At 45.1% G+C, this 14,811-nt stretch overlaps 1 protein-coding gene across 1 annotated transcript in view; it reads right to left on the bottom strand.

The window, feature by feature from the left end:
• LOC311243652 (dedicator of cytokinesis protein 3-like) overlaps positions 1 to 14,811 on the bottom strand; it is a gene marked incomplete at both ends in the record, with an annotated part of 140,568 nt that overhangs the window by 106,155 nt on the left and 19,602 nt on the right. Inside the window, one exon of the mRNA XM_084332960.1 lies at positions 12,744 to 12,784. Within this exon, the coding sequence (XP_084189086.1) occupies positions 12,744 to 12,784 (41 nt within the window). The remainder of the gene's footprint in view (positions 1 to 12,743; positions 12,785 to 14,811) is intronic.

Genomic DNA, 14,811 nt, shown 5'->3' with positions numbered 1-14,811 from the left:
CGTCATTCCCCGCCATGCTTATTCTGCCGATGACGCTGGACAGCGTCTTTGATATCAATATTTCAAAAATCTGTGATCGAAATCATATTTCTCCCCCGGAGACATTATATGTACTGGTGAGCCCCTGTCAACTCTCTAACGGTTCAAGAGCGCCATCTGGTGGCCGATCGGCAGATCGCCCAGGGAAGAAACAGGGAAGTGGAAGCTGGTGCTCATTCCAATTTGGTCCGATCACTCGCTATAGGTCCCGGGACTCGAGCTCGACACAATGGATATCGATCCGTTGCCAATAACTCGATAAACAACATGATTTGGACGTATATACTATTATACAACCTGGAAATAGATCGGGTATTTCGACATCCCATAATAGAAAAAATTCTGTTCCACACTCATCTCCCAACGGCGAGAGGAAGCTACGGTGAGTTTCAGCGTTATTTTGTAATGTCTTCTATACTAACTGCTCCAATGATCATATCACCCACACTAGATGAATGATATAACGTTGCCCACGGAATTATAAACGACCCCCCGCCCATCCGGTCAACATCAGATCATACGTAGTAACTTCTAGAAGTACGTGCAGTTGACATTTTTTATCTCGCGCCGATTGCTATCAAACTGTATACAATCATCAATATAATGCATTTAGGGCTATAAATCACATTCTGGAGAAAGCTGCAGAAAACGATAAAAACATACTTATACTTTAGACCGTATTTTAGTATGAATATGTGAATGAAAAAGTATAACGTTGCTACACCCTGAACAATAGATATAGGACTTTGAATGGGCCATGGTAATGTCAATTTAGCAATACAATTTAAAAAGTTATAGCCCTGCAAAGAAGGGGAACTTCTCCATGTTAAATAGGGCTGGCGAGGGATGGTAAATTATGAATTTAACCCCGGCGATCAAAGGGTTAACATTGAATGAAATAATAGATTACAAATTATTTTGTCCTCTCTACGCTATTTTAGAGAAAAGACAGACATCTGTACATATTATACCTAAGATCTATACATAATGAATGAAGTATTTCTATGTCATGTGTCTCCCCGAATGACAATAATACTATATGTTATTCTCCTCATAAGATGAGCTGAAAGTCAAGTGCAGCGTTGTAAATCTAACCTGTAAAAAATTAAATAGAATGCTAAATAGGAGGTCAATCATAGGAAGGCCATCCTTAGTAAACCGGTCTTATTCTCAAGCTCCTTACACCGCACAGCTTTGAGAATAGACGCTAAAAGAATAGAATCCTAAATAGGAGGTCAATCATAGGGAGGCCATCCTTAGTAAACCGGTCTTATTCTCAAGCTCCTTACACCGCACAGCTTTGAGAATAGACGCTAAAAGAATAGAATCCTAAATAGGAGGTCAATCATAGGGAGGCCATCCTTAGTAAACCGGTCTTATTCTCAAGCTCCTTACACCGCACAGCTTTGAGAATAGACGCTAAAAGAATATAATCATAGTATAGCTTACCAGTTTTTTTAGAAGAAGTAACACAAAGAAAGTTTCAAAAAGTTTTAATTAAAAAATACAAGAGTTACAAAAGAATGCACAATTATCATAGTATCTCTTACAGCAAAAAAAGGCCTCAAGTCAAAGTAAAAAAGAATAGAATGCCTCTCCTCGCTTTACAGGGTGTTTATATAATACAGAATTCGTCATAAGATTACACACCCCTCTTGATAGTACAGCCCCAATCAGTGTACAATACGTAAGGATGAACCCTCCTCTCTCTCTAGTCGTTACAGTAACTGGGAAAGTAATAGATTCCTTGTGGCTGTGGAAAGCCCCTAGGAATCCATCTGCCTCTGCACGGGTCCCGGCCTTCAATTGGAATAGCCTGTATGCCTATATATATATATACAGATATATATATATACATGTACAACACAGACATATACCATACACATATATATAATCACTGGTTGATATGTTCACACATCATACATGTAGTTTTAAAATGTATAATGGCTCTCTGCCCCAGGACTGCAAGGGTTAAAACCATGCCACATTCCCTCCTCTGCTCATCGGAGCCATTTTCAAGGCCACATTCCGACAGCAACAGAAGGCTTCTCTACTATATAGTGTATATTCCATTAAATGTAGTATAGTTATAGTTTATATAGTTATACAGGTTACATAAGTAGGAGGAAGAATACACAAAGACATTCTTCATAATCACTGATGCTTAAGTCAGGGCCATACTTATTATCTTAACATATGCTTAGATTTAAAACAGATATATACAATAAACATATGCTTAATCCTTTACATCATACAAGTGACAGAGAGAACAGGATGTCATAATAAAAAGGGTCACTTCGTGGCTCTTCAACACCCACTCTGTCATCCTGGTCGGTCACTGTCCTAATAACATCTGTGATGGGGGGACGGGATGGCAATTGCGGGGTCACAATGGCTGTGACTCTCAACACCCCCTCTGTCATCCTGGTTCCCTGGTTCCCTGGCTGGACGACCCGACAGGATAGGGGCCACGTCGTTGCTTGGTAGCTGGCGGGAAGACTTGCATCTGTTGTTCCCGGTCAATGCACCCAGTTGTTGCCGTCTGAAGAACACAATGTCATAGTTCTATGGTCACCCCCTCTGACCTCTTGGATCTCTGTCGTAGTTTGAGGTAGGTCGAATTGTCACTTCTCGGGCGACCCCACGGGTCCCCGAGAACTGTAGCAGCAGTCCTCTATTAAAGCGTGGTTGGCCTGGTCGTGTGACCCTGTCCGTAGGTCACGCAGGACATCACAGATACAGTCCACAGATGACTCATCTCTTTTCTATCTTCCAGGCCCATTCTGGGCTCTCGTCGCCTTGTAACTTGGGTCCAGGCCGATGTCTCTCTGTCTCCATGTCACAGGATATGCGAGCATAATATCCCCTGTTTCATCGCCTGCCAATTCTCCTTCACCTTCGTCGGAGACGTCCTCCAATCCTGAGCTCCAGGTCGAGCCCGAGAGTGACTGAAAGGTGGTGCCTTTCAGAGGAGGCCCCTTGCTGATAGGTCTTAGTTTGGCCGGTTTAGCTCTCTTGTTCCGAGGTCTAGGAGGTTCGCCCCTTGGGTACTGAACTCTCTCCCTAGATCTTGACCGAGATGAGGACCTTTGAGGATGCTCTGGAGCTTGACCTATCCCGGTCTTCCTCCATTTCTGAGTCCTGATCTGGATCAGTATACTCCTGTTTGCTACTTGCTGCGTCGTCCACCGACTCCGGGGGACAGCCCACCTGTCTAAGAATGCTCCTGGCCTGAGATAGGGCAGGTTCTGACCCTCCAGGTTTGAACTGTACTGTCGGTCTCCTTGTGTACTGGTCTCTCCTTGTTGAGGAGGTCTCTCCTTGTGTTCTGACGTGCTACAACACGGAGGTCTCTCCTTGTGTACAATAGGCTGTGGGTCACGAATAGAGCTTTTTACTCTAGTGTGAGCTTCCAATCGTGAACCCACTCCAATATATCCTCCTTTTCCGACCCATCGGGATTGAGGTTCGGGTTAGATTTGCTTTCTTTCGGGGGAGCTTTGTTGTTGCTCCCCACGGCTACTATCAATGCTCCGGGGTATGGGGTGCTTGACCTTAGGTCTACATGCCTACCCACATTTAGTTATAACCCCAAAATCTGAGCAGCTAACTGTTGGTGGATTCTGACTCCTTCTGCCAGCATGTAGCCACCGATTGTACCTCCTAATCCGTGAGGCCTATTCCTGCATAGGCCTTCCATTCATTGAGGGGTCGAGTTGCCCATTTGGGTTTGTGTTTGTCGTACTTCGTGGGTTCTTCAAACTCCCATTCGGTACGAGTCCTGGGGTAATCAATTGCCCTTATAAATCCCAGGGTCAGTGCGATGGCGCGTGCTACCAGAGTCACTCTCATTATACATTTAACTGCCATAGTTTCGGCAGATTTTTTGGGTCGATTCGCCAGGCTTGGTGATATCTCCTCTATGTCTGGAGTCTCCTTGTCCCCGGATTCATTGTCAGAATCTGATTGCTCCCAGTCCTGATCTATATTTATTGTCAAGCAGGTCATGCTCTCATTTCGAGCGGCCCTGTCTCCGGGCTTGTCACTTGTTCAGGTTTTGTCCCCCTTAACAGCGCACATTGGTCACAGGCCTTTCGGACTTCTATCCATCTTTGTTTGGCTTTGGGTATGAAAATGTTGTTTGTTCTCAGGTATACCAACACCCTCTTACTTCCAACATGTCCAAGGTTATCATGTACCTGTCGGATCATGCGAGTAGCCTCGTCCTCTGGTACTCTCACCGTGCCTTTGTCTCCCCAGGTTCGAGTGTCATGTGTCAGGGCCCCAGGAGGTAAGGATACTATTGATGTTTTTTCCTTCCAGGCTTTGGACTCCTCCCTTTTTGCCCTCACCTCTGCTTGCTGCTCTGGGGTTAGTGCCGCCCAATCGTCTGCAGATAGGAATTTGGCGTCGGAAGACTCCGTTTTCCATGCTCTTTCCTGGGTTGTTTTCGGGGGGAGCTCCTGGGAGCCCCCCCTTTTGTCGTTTTTCGAGTAGGTAGGTTTAGCTTTAGCCGGTGGCTGTTGCTGGGCTTTGGGAGGCCGAAGTTGAGCCTTCTCATCTCGCAGGTTCTCCCCTTTCCTTTCCCCCTTGTTGTGTTTGTTGTGAGAAAGCATTTTGACTAGGTCATACAGCATACATTCGGTACGTAACTGGTCTCGCGACCATGCTGCGCATTTGGCTGCCAGTAGGTTACCCCCTGGGACACCTATGAATAGCTTTTCAAGCAGTAAGCCTGATCCTTGCATAGGTGCTCCACGTATGACTGATTCTGCTGCAACAGTGAGAGACAGGCTCCCGTCTCGCACCTGTGGGATTAGTTTCGCCACCATGTTTTCCCCTGGAACTTGACCGGGGGTCCTTACTTCTATTTCCATCATTTGGGCCATTGAGGCCCTTTCGGGGATCTCCAGTCCTTTGAGATGTCTCAACATGCGAGCTAGCGTCTCTTGTGCTAGCATCTTCTGAGCTAGCATCTGCTGCGCCAGCTTCTCATGAGCTAGCATCTGCTGTGCCAGCTTCTTCTGAGCTACCTGTGCCAGCTTCTCCTGAGCTAGCATCTGCTGCGCCAGCTTCTCCTGAGCTAGCGTCTGTTGCACTAGCATCTGCTGTGCTAGCATCTTCTGCGCCAGCTTCTTCTGAGCTAGCGTCTGCTGCGCCAGCTTCTTATGAGCTAGCATCTTCTGCGCCAGCTTCTTCTGAGCTAGCGTCTGCTGCGCCAGCTTCTTATGAGCTAGCATCTTCTGCGCCAGCTTCTTCTGAGCTAGCGTCTGCTGCGCCAGCTTCTTATGAGCTAGCGTCTTCGGTTAGCTCCGGCTATTTAGCCTGCTGTTAGCTCGGGCTAGTTAGCCTTCAATTAGCTCTGGCTAGGGAGCCTCCAATTAGCTCCTGTTAGCTTCTGGCTAGTTAGCCTGATGTTAGTTCTTGGCTAGTTAGCCTGATGTTAGCTCTGGCTAGTTAGCCTTCAATTGGCTCTGGCTAGTTAGCCTGATGTTAGCTCTGGCTAGTTAGCCTGATGTTAGCTCTGGCTAGTTAGCCTTCAATTAGCTCTGGCTTGTTATCTGTACATATTATACCTAAGATCTATACATAATGAATGAAGTATTTCTATGTCATGTGTCTCCCCGAATGACAATAATACTATATGTTATTCTCCTCATAAGATGAGCTGAAAGTCAAGTGCAGCGTTGTAAATCTAACCTGTAAAAAATTAAATAGAATGCTAAATAGGAGGTCAATCATAGGGAGGCCATCCTTAGTAAACCGGTCTTATTCTCAAGCTCCTTACACTGCACAGCTTTGAGAATAGACGCTAAAAGAATAGAATCCTAAATAGGAGGTCAATCATAGGGAGGCCATCCTTAGTAAACCGGTCTTATTCTCAAGCTCCTTACACCGCACAGCTTTGAGAATAGACGCTAAAAAAATAGAATCCTAAATAGGAGGTCAATCATAGGGAGGCCATCCTTAGTAAACCGGTCTTATTCTCAAGCTCCTTACACCGCACAGCTTTGAGAATAGACGCTAAAAGAATAGAATCATAGTATAGCTTACCAGTTTTTTTAGAAGTAGTAACACGAAGAAAAAGATTTAGTTTCAAAAAGTTTTAATAAAAAAATACAAGAGTTACAAAAGAATGCACAATTATCATAGGATCTCTTACAGCAAAAAAAGGCCTTAAGTCAAAGTAAAAAAGAATAGAATGCCCCTCCTCGCTTTACAGAGTGTTTATATAATACAGAATTCGTCATAAGATTACACACCCCTCTTGATAGTACAGCCCCAATCAGTGTACAATACGTAAGGATGAACCCTCCTCTCTCTCTAGTCGTTACAGTAACTGGGAAAGTAATAGATTCCTTGTGGCTGTGGAAAGCCCCTAGGAATCCATCTGCCTCTGCACGGGTCCCGGCCTTCAATTGGAATAGCCTGTACGCCTATATATATATATACAGATATATACAGATATATATATATACATGTACAACACAGACATATACCATACACATATATATATAATCACTGGTTGATATGTTCACACATCATACATGTAGTTTTAAAATGTATAATGGCTCTCTGCCCCAGGACTGCAAGGGTTAAAACCATGCCACATTCCCTCCTCTGCTCATCGGAGCCATTTTCAAGGCCACATTCCGACAGCAACAGAAGGCTTCTCTACTATATAGTGTATATTCCATTAAATGTAGTATAGTTATAGTTTATATAGTTATACAGGTTACATAAGTAGGAGGAAGAATACACAAAGACATTCTTCATAATCACTGACGCTTAAGTCAGGGCCATACTTATTCTCTTAACATATGCTTAGATTTAAAACAGATATATACAATATGCTTGACAGAGAGAACAGGATGTCATAATAAAAAGGGTCACTTCGTGGCTCTTCAACAGTTACAAATTTGTAACTGACTTACCCAACGTTACAAGAGCTCAGTACAGCTGTGTTTTGATCTTAACACTATCTCTCACTATCTCCTCTGCAGGACGACAATACGCTTAAAGGTGTGTTGAGGTGTAGATGTGTTGATGTGTTCACGTGTTGTTATGTTGATGCATTGACGTGTTGATGTGTTGGTGTGTTGTGTTTGTGTGTTGATGTGTTGTGTTTGTGTGTTGACGTGTTGATGTGTTGACGTGTTGTGTTTGTGTGTTGTTGTGTTGACGTGTTGATGTGTTGTGTTTGTGTGTTGATGTGTTGACGTGTTGTGTTTGTGTGTTGATGTGTTGTGTTTGTGTGTTGATGTGTTGATGTGTTGACATGTTGATGTGTTGACATGTTGATGTGTTGACGTGTTGAGTTTGTGTGTTGATGTGTTGATGTGTTGACATGTTGATGTGTTGATGTGTTGATGTATTTATGTGTTGATGTGTTGATGTGTTGATGTGTTGGTGTGTTGTGTTTGTGTGTTTATGTGTTGGCGTGTTGTGTTTGTGTGTTGGTGTGTTGTGTTTGTGTGTTTGTGTGTTTATGTGTTGATGTGTTGATGTGTTGGGGTGTTGTGTTTGTGTGTTGGTGTGTTGATGTGTTGATATGTTGATGTGTTGGGGTGTTGTGTTTGTGTGTTGGTGTGTTGATGTGTTGATATGTTGTGTTTGTGTGTTTATGTGTTGGCGTGTTGTGTTTGTGTGTTGGCGTGTTGTGTTTGTGTGTTGGTGTGTTGTGTTTGTGTGTTTGTGTGTTTATGTGTTGATGTGTTGATGTGTTGGGGTGTTGTGTTTGTGTGTTGGTGTGTTGATGTGTTGATATGTTGTGTTTGTGTGTTGTTGTGTTGACGTGTTGATGTTTTGTGTTTGTGTGTTGACGTGTTGATGTGTTGACGTGTTGTGTTGACAGACGTTCTATTATCTGATCCAGATCCTAAAGCTGTTATTCCAGTAATATAATAATAATCATCAAGAGGAATACAAAAGGAATTGTAGAGTGTACATGTTAAATGGGCATTTCACAAAAAAGCAATGCTGATTTATTTTGCACATAATCTCACACATACAGTGTTACTCGAAAGTATGTGAACCCCTTTGGAATAGTCCGTTTTTCAAATGTAATCATTTCACACATTAATCTGTATTATATCTTCATCTAAAATACATTTTCTGATAAAGCATGTCATGATTGAAGGAAAACCCAAACAATTTGTCGTAATAGCAAGGTCACCAGGACCAGAGGCAATAAAGCAGCCCACAGAAATGACACTCCCATCACCATGCATAATGATAGGTATGGTGTTATAATGGTGGATGATAATGGGTCTCATTCCCGAATATTTTCCAAAGAGTTCTCTTGGAAGACTTATCTTGGAACCGACTGAGACAGAATCAATGACAAGTTCACTCTTTATTGTTATTCGCACTTACAAACATATATTCTGGAATAAAATAAGTAAAAAGAAGAACAGTTAAAATGTGCAGGAAAGGTAAAAAAAAACCAAGGGCTTATAAGCGACCTCCCCTCTTAAACCTATATAGGATAACTACACAAAAAATACCCCCCCCCCCCCCCCCCCCCCCCCCCCCACATTATGCACAAACACATGCGCATATCCCTCTCTCATACACACAGATACATACAATACAGCATTATACAACTATTATAATGTTGGGAAAAAATTTAAAAGACTTTACACAAATACACATGGATACTATAGACTACAGGATCTGAAGTGGAACATGTTTCTATTAGATTTTGTATATCATTCCACATCACTGCACCTTGATAAACAAATGAGAATTTGGAAACAGAGGTCCTACAGAAAGGAATGCGTAAGTCTTTATTTCTTCTTGTGAGATGTGCATGATAATGAGAATTAAACTCAAAATAAGTTTGAAAAAAATTAGGCAAAGATAAAGGAAGACCAATTACTTTGTACATAAGAACCCCTGTTTGATACTTGTTGACCTCATAGATTGTGAGTAGTTGCAGTTGTTTAAATAATGGTTTGGTTGGGGCTAAATAAGAAGAGTTGGTTGCAATTCTTACAAAGGATTTCTGAGCTCTATGGATTGTTTGTAAGTAAGATGGGTAAGTGCTGGCCCAAATTATATTGCAGTAAAAGATGTGAGGATAAATTAAACTGTAATACAAAGTTAGTAATGTGCTCTTTTTTATTGTTTTTTAACCCTTTTTATAATGCCCAACGATTTAGAAACCTTCTTGCAAACATTTCACAATGATTCTTAAAGCAGAGTTTCTCATCGATATTGACACCTAAGAATTTCACTGATGAAACTTGTGCAAGTTCATTGTTATTGATACAAATCTTGGTTCCGTCTGAAATGTTTTTGTTCTTATTTCTAAAAATAATTAAGTTAGATTTTTTGACATTGAGTGATAGCTTGTTTAACTGAAACCAATAGGAAAAATGGATGAGTCCAGAATTTGCTTTATCAATAAGGGAATCAAAATTATTGTCAGACTCTGAGTCCACAACACGCAGGAAGATGTCTTAAGTGTCTCAAACGGTCACAGCTGTGATATCTGTGTTGGGGAATGGCACCAGTCTGAAACGTGAACGCGCGTCCCCGTTCAGGTCATTTGCATACAAAACAACGCCTAGGCAGAATCAGGGCAACCCTTTCCCCCCCCCCTCCCTGCCAAGGCGCCTAATGGCTTGGCCCTGACTGGCCTAACAGGAGATGAGAAAACCCCCCTGACCAATCAAGTGGGAAGGAGGGGTTTATTCGGCACCCCCTCACAAAACCCTTCCCCCTACACACAATAACAACTGTAGCATATGAAACCTTTGGTAGAATGCTAATGAATAGCGCAAGCTAATACAATGCACGCTACCCACAGAACTGTGAACAGGGTTTACAACAAAACCAAGTCATGTGTGTGTGTGAATCCTACACCCGCATTCCATGTTGTACATAGAAAAACACTGATAGAGAGAGTAACGGCTAGGCCGTGGAACATGTGTATACGAGCATTACTGCAACTAACACAACAGTGTTGTAGCTCAACATTACTTCTTGTGTAAGCAACAGACCATACAACCAGCTTCTACCTGCATGTGGAGTGTCAGGCCGAGATAGAAACCTTTCTATAACCGAGTGTATGCTGCAGACCTTGCTTAAGCTCATAACACGAACGTAACCCTTCTATCAATGTATACTAGTGCAGATTCACACTTTGCAACCTCATCATATGTTTTGGTGAAGAAACACACAGTTTGTTTAACAAAAAATACAGTCCCCCTTTAGAGGGGACTTTTTATTTATGAGCAAACAAATAATATGAGAGGCCGGGGAGGGGTAAACAGAGGGAAAAAAAAAAAAAAAAAAAAAGTCACTGGGTCTAGCGGCGTCTGCTGCCTCGAGCCGCTCGGGCTTTGCCACCCCGAGAAGCCCCGGAGGGACGGTAGACAATCGGTTGCTGGTCACGGCGATCCCTACCGTCTCCTCCGGTCGTAGATGGGCCGGCTGCAGCAGCAGCACCGTCTCTCCTCCTGGCCTTCTTCGACGGGCCAGCAGTGGCGGTGGAGGCAGTAGCAGCCACGGCGGAGGTAGCTCGACGACGTGGTAGCCGTCTGACTCCACCGGCGATGTCGGGAGGGGGAAAATGGGGTTGGAGCACGGATCTCTCCTCAGCCATCTCTCTGCACGTTGAGGTCATCAATTGCAGGGCCGTCCCGAACAGTCCAGCATCGGAGAGGGGTGCCATCAGAAGAGGACTTCTTTTCTTCTCCGGTACACGAGCCTGCTCCAGCCAAAGGTGGCGCTGGTTCAGAGTCGCCAGGGCACGCACTTTCCCAGCGGCTATAGCCTGCAGCTGCGTCAGATGCAGGACAGCTCCTGCCGCCTGGGTGAGCTGGTCATGTTGTTCATCACTCAGCACCATGCCGCCCGTCAATATCCCGGACACGAATCTTGCCAGCTGCGTGATGTTAGACGCCGCGGCTAAAGATAACGGCTCCCACACCACCTCCGGACAGAGGAGCGCGGCCATCGGCCTATCAAGCCGTGGCACGCCCTCTCTCATACCATCGACCAAACCCGTCACCCTCGTAACTGGTACGTAGGTGGGGGTGAGGCCCATGATGTGGGATACAACCTGGCCCCGACGAACATAGGCCCCCATTGAGGGGGAAAATGGGTAGACAACGTCCACCCCTCTCACAAGGCGACGTTGCCAGAGATGACCTATGAGATCATCAGGGACAGGGGCAAGCAGTGGCTGCGGCAGCGGCACGCCGTTTGCAGCGGCCGCTACCGCCATAAGCTCGGGAAACAAAGCCTGCAGTTCCCCCTGCAGACTGTCTTCCACCGAGCCCGCATCCCTCACATGCAGCAGGCTTCGACTGGTCAAGGAGCCACAGTCTGATGTGGCTGATAGTAGGGCATCCTGTCGATGAGTCCGAGGGTCTTCCTCGACGTCTTCAAACAAGGCGCCCCAAGGAGACATTTCACCCCCCTCCAGTGTTACCTGGATGGGCGGGATCCCTGCCTCTACCGGGCCTTCAAATAAGAACCCGTCTGCCTCTACCATGTAATCCTGTTTCCATCGGGCAGGTAGAGACCGACGCATCCTCACTGGGCTCCAGCAATTCACCAAATCCAGGCCGTTCGCGTCTGCAAGCCACCACCTTGCGACGGGAGCGAGCAGACGCAAAAAGTTTGCGTCTCAAATCCTCCGGAACCAAAGGAACCGGCCACTCAACAACGGATGATTCCCCGGAAGCAGAGGAACCAGAGCTACGACCGGGCCACCGCGGCTGCGGCAGCACCGGTGCACCAGCTCCTTGGAGAGGCAAACTACCCATCGGACGCCTACCGGGCGTGGCTGTCAACCACGAAAGAGGCAACAGCCCAGCACCAGGACGCACGACGGAGGCGGAAATGGAGAACCGCTGGTGGAGAGTGGCTCTGCGACTCTCCGAAGTAGACATTATGACTTAGATTTTTCTCTTGAATATTTATGAGAGAAGAAAAAAATAAGCACAATGTAAACACGTCTCAACTTTCTTCAACTAGCAACCTCGTCAAGTGGGGATCTACCGAAGGCACTTCCTTGTGGTGAAAGCGAAGAAGGAGGCGAGTAGGTGACCATACACCTGCTTATGAAGGTAAGCTGATAGGGGTGTGGCCAGACGAATGTTGGGATGTAAAGGTACATTGTGGAATTTTTTATTCAGTGCGCGTGCACGAGTGAAGTATAGTGCAGTCGTGACGCTGAGCGAGATCCATTACGAAACAGAACACAAGGATGACAATGTCCCCGAAAACATCACTGGTGGCCATATTCATTTACTCGCAATAACTGTCCAACTAAATTAATGTGTAAAACTCTTTAGAAATAGTAAATGGTAAATGGACTGCATTTATATATCTCTTTTGTCCAAAGCGCTTCACAATTTATGCCTCACATTCACCCACATATTAACACACCGATGGTGGAGGCAACCATGCAAGGAGCCACCCTGCTCATCAGGAGCAGTTAGGGGTTAAGTGTCTTGCTCAAGGACACGTCGACACGCTGCCAGGGAGGAACGGGAATCGAACCGGGAACCTTCCGATTACCAGATGACCGTTCTACCTCCTGAGCCACTGTTGCACCCAGAGTTTTGGGATGTGTGAGAGATTATATGCAAAATAAATCTGCATTGTTTTTTGGTGAAGTGCCCCTTTAAAGCTTGAAGGAAAAGAATATCTGCAGACTGGATGAAATGTTGTAAAGACATAATTACCTTGACTGAAGGCTTCTTGGTGGAAAACCCCCTGTACCAACCTAAAGGAAAAATCAAAATACACATAAAAAAAGCAACCTCAACACTGAATACTCCCACCTTGTTCTACTGTATGTCTCACTCCACGCGTCATGGTGTGACCTGCTCATACGTCCAGTTTGAGCACTGTTACTACAGTAAGGCACTTACACCTACACTATACTCAAGGAAACTATAAAAGAAGTTAGGGTCGGCGGCTAAGTGGCGCAGTGGGCAAGGCGCTCGCCACTAATGCAGTAGATTCTGGGTTCGAGCCCAGCTCTCGGTGTTGCTACCAGCTTGGCTGGTCGTTCATACTAATACAATTGGCAGTATTAGGGGGTGGGAAGCTGGTGGGTGGGGATCGGACATTGTGGACAGCGACTCCTACAGGTCGGTTGGTGCGCCTGCGCAGCAGAATCAGGAAGCAACAAGGGTGGCATGTCCTTCCCACGCAGACCCTCGCCGCTGAGAGATCGCGCTGTGCAGGTGAAAAGATGCGACAGCTGCCTCCTCGTGTACCGGAGGGGACACGTGATGTAAGGCTTGGTCCACATTGCAGCCAACCTGTGGGAGGCATGGCCTAACAGCGTTCGAGACAGGGGAGGGTAGAATTGAACAATACGAAATTGGGATGGGAGAAAAATAGAAAATGGGAGAAAAAGTTGATGGAAGGGTCGTCACGTCAGAATACCAGCGTTCTATAACAAGGAAACTATAAAAGAAGGAAGGGTCGTCACTTCAGAATACCAGCGTTCTATAACAAGGAAACTATAAAAGAAGGAAGGGTCGTCACTTCAGAATACCAACGTTCTATAACAAGGAAACTATAAAAGAAGGAAGGGTCGTCACTTCAGAATACCAGCGTTCTTTAACAAGGAAACTATAAAAGAAGGAAGGGTCGTCACTTCAGAATAGCAGCGTTCTTTAACAAGGAAACTATAAAAGAAGGAAGGGTCGTCACGTCAGAATACCAGCATTCTTGGGCGGCCGGGTAGCGCAGCGGACTAAGCGTCTGTCTACCACCACAGAGACAGTGGGATCGAATCCAGCTATGGTGCTTCCGGGTTGGCCGACCGTCCATACTAACACAATTGGCTGTGTTAGCGGGTGGGAAACCCGGCGAGGGTGGGTCCTGGTCGTTGTAAACAGCGACTCCTACAGGTCGGTCAGGGCGCCTGCACAGCGAGGGAGGGAAATGGTGAAGGTAGTGTGACCTCCCACGCGTTACACTTCACCAATGAGAGTCCTCGCTGCCAGGTGAAAAGAGGCTGCTGGCTGTCTCCTATGTATCGGAGGAAGCATGTGATAGACTTCAGGGCTCCCTAGACCGACCAGTGGGGGGCACATGCGCATTGGGATGGGAGGAAAAAATACAGAAATAGGAGGAGAAAAAGTGGATAAAAAAAAAGAATACCAGCATTCTTTAACAAGGAAACTATAAAAGAAGGAAGAGTCATCATGTCAGAATACCAGCGTTCTATAACAAGGAAACTATAAAAGAAGGAAGAGTCATCAGGTCAGAACACCAACGTTCTATAACAAGGAAACTATAAAAGAAGGAAGGGTCGTCACGTCAGAATACCAGCGTTCTATAACAAGGAAACTATAAAAGAAGGAAGGGTCGTCACGTCAGAATACCAGCATTCTTTAACAAGGAAACTATAAAAGAAGGAAGAGTCATCATGTCAGAATACCAGCGTTGTGGTGCCAGTTCTATTGAAGCCTGTATTCAAATTCAAATATACCAGCTATCTGAGAAAATATACATCAACCAATATATCAAATGTTATCTAATACATTAGTATTAAACGTTAATTAACAAATGCAACACATTGCTGATGATTCTGACATCCGAGGTAATAAACCTGTTTAAATGGCGATACCATTTAATTCAATGTCGGGCAAACTGAAAGTTCCCACACTTGGCACCAATGTGCGTTCACAGGCCACAGAGTGACGTAATGACCCTTCTTTCTTTTACAGTCTCCTTGACTATACTGAATATTTTGCCCTGCAGCTAGTATGCTATCTCTATGTAGTCAAACAG

The sequence above is a fragment of the Notolepis coatsorum genome (assembly GCF_963971535.1).
Source record: "Notolepis coatsorum genome assembly, chromosome: 17".
NCBI classification, from domain to species: domain Eukaryota; kingdom Metazoa; phylum Chordata; class Actinopteri; order Aulopiformes; family Paralepididae; genus Notolepis; species Notolepis coatsorum.
The sequence above is the reverse complement of the archived record's forward strand: the minus strand, read 5'-3'. Positions and strand labels throughout refer to the sequence as shown.